Source organism: Cotesia glomerata, linkage group LG10 (genome assembly GCF_020080835.1).
Source record: "Cotesia glomerata isolate CgM1 linkage group LG10, MPM_Cglom_v2.3, whole genome shotgun sequence".
In the NCBI taxonomy this organism is placed as follows: domain Eukaryota; kingdom Metazoa; phylum Arthropoda; class Insecta; order Hymenoptera; family Braconidae; genus Cotesia; species Cotesia glomerata.
Genome location: NC_058167.1, coordinates 14,613,318 through 14,625,481, shown reverse-complemented (window position 1 = coordinate 14,625,481; position 12,164 = coordinate 14,613,318). Strand labels below are relative to the sequence as shown.

The 12,164-nt window shown below is 30.5% G+C and overlaps 3 protein-coding genes across 4 annotated transcripts in view; all 3 read left to right on the top strand.

Annotated features, from left to right (window-relative positions):
• Positions 1 to 822: 822 nt before the first annotated feature.
• LOC123272500 (venom metalloproteinase 3-like) lies at positions 823 to 3,021 on the top strand. The gene is made up of 9 exons (XM_044739350.1): positions 823 to 886; positions 970 to 1,175; positions 1,252 to 1,344; positions 1,414 to 1,567; positions 1,638 to 1,870; positions 1,949 to 2,097; positions 2,217 to 2,390; positions 2,450 to 2,584; positions 2,679 to 3,021. The coding sequence occupies exons 1-9, from the start codon at positions 832 to 834 to the stop codon at positions 2,947 to 2,949; spliced, it is 1,470 nt and encodes a 489-aa protein (XP_044595285.1). The 5' UTR covers positions 823 to 831; the 3' UTR covers positions 2,950 to 3,021.
• A 5,005-nt stretch (positions 3,022 to 8,026) lies between these two features.
• LOC123273441 (venom metalloproteinase 3-like) lies at positions 8,027 to 9,360 on the top strand (the record flags this gene model as incomplete). The annotated part of the gene is made up of 4 exons (XM_044740840.1): positions 8,027 to 8,394; positions 8,461 to 8,628; positions 8,705 to 8,845; positions 8,914 to 9,360. Coding segments are annotated over 4 exons (963 nt in total), but the record flags the coding sequence as incomplete, so codon positions are not given.
• A 948-nt stretch (positions 9,361 to 10,308) lies between these two features.
• The window catches only part of LOC123272508 (beta-1,4-N-acetylgalactosaminyltransferase bre-4-like), a 50,018-nt gene continuing 48,162 nt past the window's right edge, over positions 10,309 to 12,164 (top strand). For both annotated transcript variants that reach the window (XM_044739367.1, XM_044739365.1), the window contains exon 1: positions 10,309 to 10,921. The gene's annotated coding sequence lies outside the window, so the exon portion shown is untranslated. The remainder of the gene's footprint in view (positions 10,922 to 12,164) is intronic.

Sequence of the window (12,164 nt, the reverse complement as noted above, 5' to 3'; positions counted from 1 at the left end):
AACAGACTTTGTAGATGACTTTGAAAATTTGAATGCATAATGCAATATTAAATTTGACTGATGTTTTAAACCGATTATACACTTCCATATTGAATAAAGAAGCTTATTACTCAACTTCGTTTTTATTAAAATTTTTGATTCAATACATTCAATAACCATGAGTGATGTAAGTTGAGTTGAGATTTGTGAAGAGAAAAATAATTATAACTTTCAGGTGTTGTAAACATATTCACAGATGTTCGATGACATTTCTGTGAATGTCTATCCGCTCAAAGATTAGCATCACTAATAAGGGATATATAAATTATTAACTCTGTGGATTTGGCGGCACTACGACATTTGCAGGCCTTATTTAAAAAGTAATTTTTATTTATGTAGACGGTGTTATAATAGCTTCCGAGACAATTAAGATAAGTTATTCTTGAGTTGAACGTGAGATATTTTTACACCGGGTTATTACAAGCCGGAAAATATTTATTGGGTTAATTTAGATAATTTTACTTTGGAATATTTACTGATTTTTAGTGTGCTATTAATCTACTGAACTGTATTTATAATGCTCGAGGAACTATTGAGTTAACAATTTTCCTCTACCGTTGTGACGATAACTTTATAAGTCTTGTGATTTGCTGATATTTAACTCTCTAATTGGAAAAAACTTCATTTCACTTGTCGCATGTTTATTAAATACGCAAAATGATTAAGAACTTAATTTTATTATGCATGTTTTCGCGTGTATTATCACAAAAGGTAACTATTGCAGAATTTGTAAGAAAAATTTTGAAAATTAGTGAAATAATTTTAATTAATTTGCATCAACAGATACATGATATGATGACACCAGAAGAAGTAAACAAAATATTTCCAGTCAAAAACTCTACTGAAAGTAATAAATCGTTTATTTTCATATCGTTTTAAGCTATTAATGTTTTAATAAAAATTTTAATGCTTCCTGTTACATTATTTTAGTACCAACTTACGACATTGTGCCGGTTTTGATAACGAAACCTGAAAACAAAAGCATAAATAGCTATCTTTTTCAAACTCCTTTTGGAAAACATAAACACATGTGGTTAAATCCTTTGGACGGAATTTTGGCTAGTGAAAACATAACCATTTCTTCATTAAAGTATAATTCTAGTACCGATGGATTAAATATTACGGATTGGCCAAATGTAAGTCAACCAGAATTTTATTTATCAATAAAAATGGACCAGAATTATTAAAAACTTTAATCAAAAATTCTTTTAGCTGGTCGAAAGTATTATACCGAATATTTACGAAAACACTTTACACGCTACAACAGTTGCTGTTAATAGTGATGCAAACGGATTGTTATCAATGGTGAGAGAACTTATGAGCTTATTGCAAATTCAAAATATTACACCTAATGATATTGAATTGTTGCATTAGACGGGTTACATCGGTAATAAATTCATTCACCCTGTACCACCTCGGCTGATAAGACACGCAAGACGAAGAAGATCAATTAATTTCAAAACCGATTCCGACGATCAAGTTGATCATATCATTTACACTATTCCAGATCAATTGAACAAACACTTACGTAAGTATCTAAAAGAGATAATGAAGATTTTGAACTTGTGATTAAATATCTTTTGGTTCAATTTTTTTAGCACCCATAGAAGCGTTCACATTAAAAAGGTATAGATCGAAAAGATCTATTCCTGAAATAATATATCCCGAAATTTTGGTTATTGTTGATCATGGATTGAATGAAAGAATTGGTGGATCCATACGAGATAAACTTCTTTATCTTCTAGCCTTTTGGAACGGGGTTGATATGAGATACAGAAGTTTGGAGAATCCTAGAATTAGGTTGAACATCGCTCGGATTCTTTTAGCAGAGGTATTCAAAAATGAGATATTTTTCAAGAAATATTACTATATTTGTGAGCTAATTTATTCAATAAATTTTTGTTTTAAGGATCGTCTACCCTACGTAACTGTCAATCTCAAAAGCAACTACTTTTTGATGAACCACGTTACTTCTCTACGGGCTCAAGGAAATTGGTTATTTAAGATGAACGAAACTATTCCACTTGATTCTTATGATTTAGCAGTGACTATGATACCGTAAGTATCCAATTATGATCAAAACTGAATGAAAAATTTTCAAAGATAAAAGTCTGAAAGTCTTTATAATCAAAATTGATTTGTTCGTCGTCAAAATTTGAACTAATTATGATTTACAGAAATCTATTTTGTGAAGATAAAATCGGACCGAACTGTACAATCGTGGGACAAGCATTTCTCCACGGAGCTTGCAAAACATTATTTCTCAATAAAACCACGAACAAAGCAAGTTTCATACGAGATGTCGGAGGATTTGACGGAATCCAAACAGCTGCTCACGAATTGGGCCATTTGTAAGTATGAAAAATATAAATCAAGTTAGAAACAAGCCAGTCACTCAAAAATTTTATAGGTTTGGTATGTTTCACGACGGTTTATATGGCTGTAATGATTCGCATGGTTACATAATGGCTCCGTCGGACAAATTTACTCCTCAATCATTTGATTGGTCTAACTGTTCGCTGAATCAAATGGACAAATATTTAAAGTGAGCTATTTTGTTATTTTCATTGTTCTTGAATCAGTCATGTGGAAAAAATTTGAAAACTTATCTTATAATTTATGTAACTTTTGACTTTTAGAGACGGATTGGGGTCTTGTTTGTTTAACCCTCCTCTTTACCAAAGTAAACCATTCCTTAGATATTTGCCGGGAAAACTAATGAATGCTACTCAGCAGTGCAGCATGTTCGTAAATGGATCTGCGACTGTTGAAGATGATACAATTTGCACTCAATTAAAGTGCTCGAAAAAGGGAAAAATTCGACTACCTGAAGCTGCTGAAGGCACTCCTTGCGGTATTGGAAAATTATGTCTGCATGGACTTTGTACTGAAGAAAGTTCCATAGTATAGATATTCATTAAATGTGCACATAGATTTTACTCAAAATTATACCATCTTCAGATTAACTTTGTGTAATTTTTTACGGATGTAAAATAAATCATTGTTGAAAATGAAGATTCTTCAAACTTTTATCATAACCACCTTCCAATTAATAATTTTTTGTAAGTAAATTGTTCAGTTAGATTTTTATTTTAGAAAACTGATCGTATACTACAGTTAAAAGAGGATATGTAATTAAGATTCAAATTGAATAGAGTGAAAATTAATTTATAACATATATTAAAATTACTCTCTGATACAAAGGTATTCGTTAATAGATTGTAGCAACAGGATTTTGTCCTGTTGCTCGCGCAAGACTGCATTCTGTTGCAGCACCTATTTTTTTCCCGTGTCAATGTCATACATATCTTTTTTGGAACTTTAAGTAGATAAGATTTACAACAGCAATAAACTAGGGAAATTTTTTATTGTAAATTACAAGGGATTAAAACTTTACCCCAATATAAGTTTTTAAAGATACGGGTTCTTAAAGATTATAAGCTAACAGTCTTGAGATATAGTTTGGCATAGAATATACAAATTAAAATACATGAATTACAATAATTTTTATATAGGTACGCAACATAAATTAAGAGATGAGTTGAAAAACATAGGATAATCTATAAAATAAAATGAAACCAAAGTTAACGATATTTCAGATTTGGTAGCTATCATGATAACATTGATAACATAACTGAAAATGGATGTAGAAATCAAGATGGTTACATTATGGGTACAAGTAATTGGAAAACAGAAAACTCATTTGACTGGTCGAATTGTTCCATATCCCAAATGGATGGTTTTCTTAGGTAAGTTTATAATATATCTCTATTTCTGAATTATACTAATTCATTGGAGATATTTAAAAGCAATTGATACTTTTTTTTTTCAGAAATGGATTCTGGAAACCATACCCTGATTAAAAAAAAGAATTTGATAGAATTAAAAAAATTTATATCCTCATGAATGCTATCCAATCCTGAAAATATGATTCAAAAGGATTCAAATTTTTTAATTCTGTTAAATACTATTTAATTCTAAAAATATGATTTAACAGGATTTGAAAGGATTTAAACTGTTAAATACTGTCAAATGCTTGCAAATCCTCAAAATATAATTAATTAAGATTTAAGATGATTAAAAACCTTGAATACTACTGAATACTTTTAAATTCTAAAATTATGATTCATAATGATATAAGGCTACTCAAAATTTTAAATACTATTCAGTAATTCCCAGTGAACACAATTATGTCAAACTGACGTCAGAATGACGTCATGCTACGTCATGATTTACGTAAGATGTAAGTCATATATAACTCATAGTTTCCCACTTCCTGACGTAAGATTCTTACGTAATACGTATGACGTACCTATGATGTAAGTGATGTAACTGATGTCAAAATTAATTACGCGGAAGAATATTTTTTGAAAAAAAAAGTAACATTTAATTATGCGGTTTTGGGTTCGAATAATAATTTCGAGACTGATTACATGCTGAGGAAAAAAATTTGGAGTTGAAAAATTCTGGCGTGTGCTGGGCTTGAACTCGGGTCCATTGAACCCGGAGTCTTGAATGCTGCTCACTTGTCTGCACCACCTGTCTTTTTAAAATCTAAGTTTGGCCAAGCCCTTTCGAATGGTGCCAACCGCGATGAAATCGGTCAAGCCGTTCAGAAAATATAAGAGGCCACACACACACACATACACACACACACAGACATACAGACATTGTCGCGGAAACATTCGGGGAAGCTTCCTAGGACATCAAAACGTTAACATCCTCTAAAAACTCGATTTTTGAAATACGGGGTAAAACCAATAACTTTCCAACTTCTGGAAATTTCTAATTTTCTTAGCGGGAAGTTAAAAAGTATTCAGTAGAAACCGAAATTTCAAATACTGGTTAAATTCTTTCATATCCTAAAAAGATAATAAAATATCTTAAAAAGATAATAAAATGAAGTCATTATTTCAAGATTGAAAAGTATTCAATAGAAACAGAAATTTTAAATACTAGTTGAATCCTTTTAAATTCTAAAAAAACAATCAAATTAATACATTATTTTAGGATTAAAAAGTATTCAGTAGAATTATAAATTTCATATGCTAGTTGAATTTTTTCATATTCTAAAAAGATAATAAAATGAAGGCATCATTTTAGGATTAAATAGTATTTAGTAGAATAATAAATTTCAAATACTAGTTGAATTCTTTTATATTCTGAAAAAATATTCGAATTTAGATATTATTTTAGAATTAATAAGTATTTAACAGAATTAAAAATTTTAAATACTAGTTTAATTCTGTTTTATTCTACTACTCCTTTCGATTATTTTAGTATTAAAAAATATTTAATATGATTAATCGTGATTTTTGAAACAGGATTTGCAGTATTCAGCAGAATTCGAAAGTATTAACATTTTAATTCTTTTGAATTCTATCAAATTCCTTTTTTTAATCAGGGCAGTGCTTGTTCGATAAGCCTCGTCATAGAGATCAACATATACGAAGGTCTTTACCAGGACAGCTCATGCCTATCACCGCACAATGTAAGAACTTTTGGGATGCTGAGGTAAGAGACGAAGATAAAATGGGAATGAATTGTCGCAAAGTTTGGTGCAAAAGAAAAAGTGACGGCTACCAGGTATTGATAGAACCTGCTGAAGGAAGTATGTACGGCTTTCAAAAAGTATGTTTTCATGGACAATGCGTTAGCAAAAAGTTAATTGGATAAGATTCTATTGCATGAATCATCAATTAAAAATTTATTTAATTTGAATCATTTATGTAAGCTTTCGTTTAAATCAGTATATGACGATTGATATATTTAATAAATTGTAATGTATAGCTTACAAATTTTGAATTAATTTTATTTTATCAACCAAAAGACTATCAGACTGTAAATCTACAATATACTTAATTAATTGTTGATAAAAATTCGAACACAATGTAGTTATGATTATTAATAATTTCTAACTACATAAATTTTCAGCCGAAAACTCACGTCAATAATTGAAAAGTTTAATCATTTACAAACCAAAATCTTGAAAATTGTCGTTCGTTTTATTCTTAACGATTAATATCACTTTACTTTAAAATTAATACTGTAAAAATTAACCATGAAATATTTTTGTGTAGTTTTATGAGTTTGATAAATCTTATGAAATTTTTTTGATTTGACGTTAATGAATTAAGAGATACACGTCATCAATAGATTGTAATGATAAGTAAATGTAACAGTTTGTGACGAAAAATTATTCCTCGAAACAAATGTATTTTAAGAAGTAGGTTGGGGAAATTACTGATAAATAACTGAAGAACAATAACGTAATGCATAGAAAAATTTTAGTGTATGCCCTTGTGACATTATCGTAATTTGTTGGTGGTATTAAAGCTATAAAATTATTATTATTTTTAGAACCTACGGTACAACTTGTTTTTATGAAAAGCCTTATTCATTAAAAAATTTTCTGCGTCGATATTTACCTGGAAAAATTATAACTATTGATCGACAATATTCCGTTTATAAAAATTGAAAGTCAATTTCATTATTAGAAAATTTTAATTCTTCTGTAAGCCATTACTTTATTTTGTTTGTTGCTATTTATATTATAAAATTAATAATTTGGCTGTATAATTTATTTTTTATTAATTTTAATGCCTTAACAATAAAATTTAAATAAAATGAAGTTTTGATCATTTCTGACATCAATCTATATATATTTCAAGCCGATCACATGCGTCAACAACTGAAAAATGTGACATAAATAAACTAAAATCTTGCTTATAAGTATTTTATTAAGAATTGGACGTCACAGTAGATAATTATTTAATATTTTTGTGAATACCTGTAATTTGATAAAATTATTATATATTTAAGTCCATCGATAGGAGCTACTAGATAGTCAATACTCACGTACACATCAAAATATTTATAATGATCTTCAGTTTATGATTACGTGTGTTTCAAGTGCTTTATCAAGGGCAATAATTTTATATTTAATGTCAGGTTCACTATCAAGCTCACAGTTTTTTTTCGTCTTCATCGGAAGCCGTTCATTTAAGTTTAAAATTTTATACTTTTGCAAAGTTAAAAAAAAGTCGTTTCAAAATGCTAACAGCATTTATTTTACTTGGAATTTTTTGCAGTTCATCTTCTCAATCGGTAATCACAAAACATTTTTAATTTTGTCAAATTTTAAGTAATAACAACTGATGATTTGTAGATTCACGATAATATGACGCCCGAAGAACTTAGGCGAATTTTTGGAATTTTGCTTGCCAAAGACGGTAATTTGGACACTTAAAATTTCAAATAGATCTTTATTCAAAAAAAATTTCTAATTTATTTCAGTCCCGGAGTACGACGCGGTGCCAATTCGTGCCAAAAGTTTAGACAAAAATAATGGTATATACATAACGTTGAATCCATTTGGCAAGAATTTGAAAATGTGGCTCACTCCAAATGATGGGATACTGGCCAGTGAGAACATGCCGATTTTTTCATTGAAAACTAATGAACACGGACTTATCACCCCAACGAAATACTCAGGAGTAAGTCAATTTTTATCGAGCACTTGTCGTATTATATTTATAAGCCATTAACCAATTTTGATGTGATATAGCTCGTTAGACAAGCTCTTCCAAAACTGTACGAAAATAAACTTTATGCAGCTACATTCGCGGTTAACAATCATCGTAATGGAAGAATGAGTCTGGTAAGACAAGTTTTCATTAATAAAAGCTCAAAATGTGAAAGTTAGAACGCTGCCAAAGTGTTTAATCATCATTATATTAATTCATAGACGGGTTTCGTTGGTGATTATTACGTTCAACCAGTACCTTCACGACTTGTAGAATACACAAGAAGACAAGCAAGAGCTATCGACGATTCATTCGATCATGAAGAAGATGATCATATTTATCATTTTGTTCATAAAATACCCAACTGGAAAATAAATAAACAAGCTGGTAAGTAAATTTTAATTGAGAAATTTTTACAACAAATTCAATTGACAAAAAACCTATTGATATTATTACTTTGCACAGATTTTGAATTACGATCGAAGCCAGCAGGCATCACACAAGAAATTATTTACCCAGAAGTTCTCGTAATTGTCGATTACAGCTTGATTCGTAAGTTCAATGGAAAAGCAAAAGAAGCCTTACTATACATACTCTCATTTTGGAACGGCGTTGACATGAGATTCAGAAGTATTGAGCATCCTCGAGTTCGTTTGAACATCGCAGGAATCGTCGTTTCTCAGGATTCTAATTTTCTGCCCTATTTGAAAGGTCAGAATGGAAAAATCATTAGCACTTCAGACTCTCTCGAAGCCAAAGGGAAATTTTTGTACCTCATAAAGAAATCTATTCCCGTAGATTCTTACGATATAGCAGTAACTATGACTTCGTAAGTATTTACCCAAAAGTTCAACAATAGTTTCTCTACAAAACCTTAATTGTAAAAATTTTTCAGGAATACTTTGTGTGACTACAATAGTTGTGACCTTCTTGGACAAGTACGGAGAATTGGTAAAGCTTGTGACGTCAACCACCAGGAACAAACAATGGAGAAAGTTTTGATCATGCGTGATAGAGGAGGTTTCGACGGTATCGAAACTGCATCTCATGAATTGGGGCATTTGTAAGTTTAAATCTATGGAATTATTAGAGTAAGTTAATGATCAATGATTAATGATGAATGATCAATGTCCCATCAGACTGGGCATGTACCATGACGGTACAGTAAACGCAAGATGTCCCGATGAACTTGGCTACATCATGGCAACATCTAACATATATTCCAAGTATGCTTTCGACTGGTCAAAGTGTTCGTTAGCTAACATGCAGACTTTCTTGAGGTAATTAAGTTCATTTTCTTTTTTTTTCTTGAGCAACAATGATTGTTAATACTATTATGACTTTTTAGATCTTCACAAGCTTCATGTTTATTCAATAAACCTAATCAAGGCAAAGCAATGCACAGATTTTTGCCGGGACAGCTAATGAGTCCGCATGAGCAATGCAGAATGATTGATGGAATAAGAGCTTCCAGAATTGACGACTCTATTTGTACTCAACTGAAGTGTGAATTTCCTAATGAAGATATATCTCAATTCACGGATTTGATTCCTGAAGCCGCTGAAGGTAGTACTTGCGGTATCGGAAAGATATGCTTGCATGGAAACTGTATTTTTAAGACACAAGTTAATTAGTTATGGTATAAGTAGATTTATTTATAAATCTAACTATTGTATTTGATCTCATGACGAAAGTTTCCACAATTTTCGTCATTATTCCCAGTGGCCAAGTACGTTCAGAAAATGGCATACTTTAAAATAGCAAAATAATACATTATTTTGGAGAAAAAAACTCTATTTTAATGATATTTTATTGAAATAATTTTTGAATGAAAAAAGTAAGGTAATTTTTGTTAATCTTATGTAAATACCGATGAATTGCAGTTTTGCATTTGAATTTATGATAAATCTTAATCTTATAATGATAGCTTATAGTCGAATGATTGAATGAATCAGAAAATTTAGCATTAAGAAATCTTCTTCGATTTCGGAAGTCGAATGACCTTTTTGTAATGTACAAGTGTAGTTTAGTGTTTTAATAAAGTTTTGTCAGAATATAAGATTTACCCTGATAGCCCTGATAGCCACCTTTACCCTGATAGCCACCTTACCTATAACTTACTGTCAATCTACGTCCGCAATTTGAAGCAAACTTGACAGAAAGAGTTGGCAAAGCGAGCGATTACCTATTAGTTACCTATAACTTACTCTGCAAATAGACGTCAAAACTTACTGTACCAGTATTTCCGTCAAATTGTAGTAAAGTTGAAAGGAAATTTAACTACAAGTTTGATTGTTAACTTGTATTCAAGTTGCGGCCGTAGATTTCCGTCAATTTGCTTACAACTGTTGTTGAGTGAAGAATTACCGCCAACTTGATTTATAAATTAACCGTAACTGCTGGAAGTCAGCACTTACTGAGAAAGCGCTGGCTATCAGGGTATTTATTCCAAAAAACCTACCCCTTGATCGAACCCTCATGTGAGCGGAACCTTCTTTTCGCAATCAATAAAGCAGTTTCCAATGTTATTCATCTTCAGCAGTCAAATCCTATACGTAAGTTTTATCGCCAGATGGCAGTTCAATGCTGACCAGCAGATGCTTTATCACGTGCTCAATTATGCTCACTATAGATTAAAACTTCTCAACTGAGTCCATGACCGCTCGATCCAGGTGAAAGTATGCGTGGAAATGCAGTGATGCTGCAGATAACCAGCTTAAGGACCAACAGCCGCAGTAGTAGCAGTATTCGGCTGGTAGCTGGATTGAATCCATTGTGCTACATCAGATGGCCACTCAAACTAGCAGCGCATCGTCTTCTCAGCTATCACTTTCTCTTATAAAAACAATTATCCTTAATAATTTTATCCCATTATCCAGTGTTTCAATCAATCGTATCTTTATTTTCCCGGCAAAAATTTACTCGGAAAATTTATAGTAGTATTTAAGAATCTATGACAAATTCGTGTCTGTGATTGTTTTTTTAAATTTTAAGATGCGGTGATTTAATCTTTATTATTTACATGGACCAAAACTGTTTTATCTTGCGATCCTGATGGAAAACGTGAGCTTAACCAAAAAAAGGACGGGACTAAGTTATTTTTATATGATTTTCTTGGTAATTTATTCGGGGATTGCAAGTGTTAATATTACTAATGTAAGAAGAGGGATTACGTACAAGTGAGAATTTAAAATTAAAATTGAATCACACTGAGGATTTGGTTTATTTGATATTAACTATATAGAATTATTATTATTATGATTGGTAGCTTTTTATTCTAAAACTAAGATAGAGATAATAAATAAAAGTGCGCGTGAGTGTGTGACCTCGTAGGATTTCCACGCCGCCGGTGTCAAGTGAGTACTGACCCTCAAGGTCAGCTGGATATAATTGTTCTAATTAGAACTAAATTTTTTTTATTATATTATAGTCGTATAATTTTATTTTATTTATCTAGGTTGATTTAATCGCGAGAATAACATCTCGAGATTCAATTTCAATTCAAGTTTTTTATGTGAGTTCAAGGTGAAATTTAGCTATTAATATTTATTAGAACAAACTGATAATATTCTGATTGATTATTTGAGTAGAATTTCAAAAATTTAGAATCAAATTTTAAGAAAGATAAAAAAACAATATCAAAAGAGTAATTTGGTCCGAAATGAAAAATTTAATGAGAAAACGGATTCGAAGTTCCGGATTTAAATAATGCAGTAGTTAAAAAAACTCAAGTAAGCTGAAAAAAAGTTAGATGGATAAAATCAGTACACTGGATAATCGAATCGCACTCGCTTCCAAATTGATAAAATCGCGATGTTTGGCTAATGGTTACTCTTAAAAACAATTAGAAACGCAAAAAACACTGATATAAAATAAAATTCAAATGAAATCCTTTGAAACTCCAAATGAATAATCAGAAACTTAATCAAAAGTAGATAGATAGTTATTGACAGGCAAAAAAAACTCACCATTTGGAGATTCAATCAGCAAAGCACTTAAGCGGAGAAATAGTTCAAGTCTCTCGATATAAACCTTTTTCGGAGTCATCAAAGTATCTCATTTCGGCTCCTGTCTCTACTCAGTCTTCACCTGGGGACATTAAAACCATTCATTAAATCGTCTTTAATTATTCATTTTCAGTCGTCAAGAATGTATAAACTCGCCATTTCAGCTCGGAATTAGAGATAAAATTATGAGCGAATGGATGGTGAAATTGCGATTTAATTTTTATTAAAGAATTTTATTATAATTGCCTACTTCTTTTTTGTAGAGAAATGGTAATTTAATATTTTTGAAATCAGGACAGATAGAATTCACTCATGGTTATTAATTTTTAACTACATAAATTGTATAGTCATCAAAATGATAAATTATGAATAATGGTCGATGATAACATTAAAATATTGTGTTTTATGTCAGTATCATTAATTATCAAATTACATGCCTGTTTCTCATTTTTGAAATATTTATCAATGACAGTTAGAAAATGTTTTATTTTTTGAGCTATATTAAAATTTTTCTAATGGAATTAGTTTATTTTATTTTATATTTTTATTTCTGTCAATTAAAAAAAAAATTTTTTTTAAAATTGGCATTTTT

Coding starts and splice junctions, on each gene's coding strand:
- LOC123272500 (XM_044739350.1), top strand. CDS start 832: ATGATGACACCAGAAGAAGTAAACAAAATATTTCCAGTCAAAAACTCT. Junction 887..969: donor AGTCAAAAACTCTACTGAAA/GTAATAAATCGT, acceptor ACATTATTTTAG/TACCAACTTACGACATTGTG. Junction 2,585..2,678: donor CAAATGGACAAATATTTAAA/GTGAGCTATTTT, acceptor TTTGACTTTTAG/AGACGGATTGGGGTCTTGTT.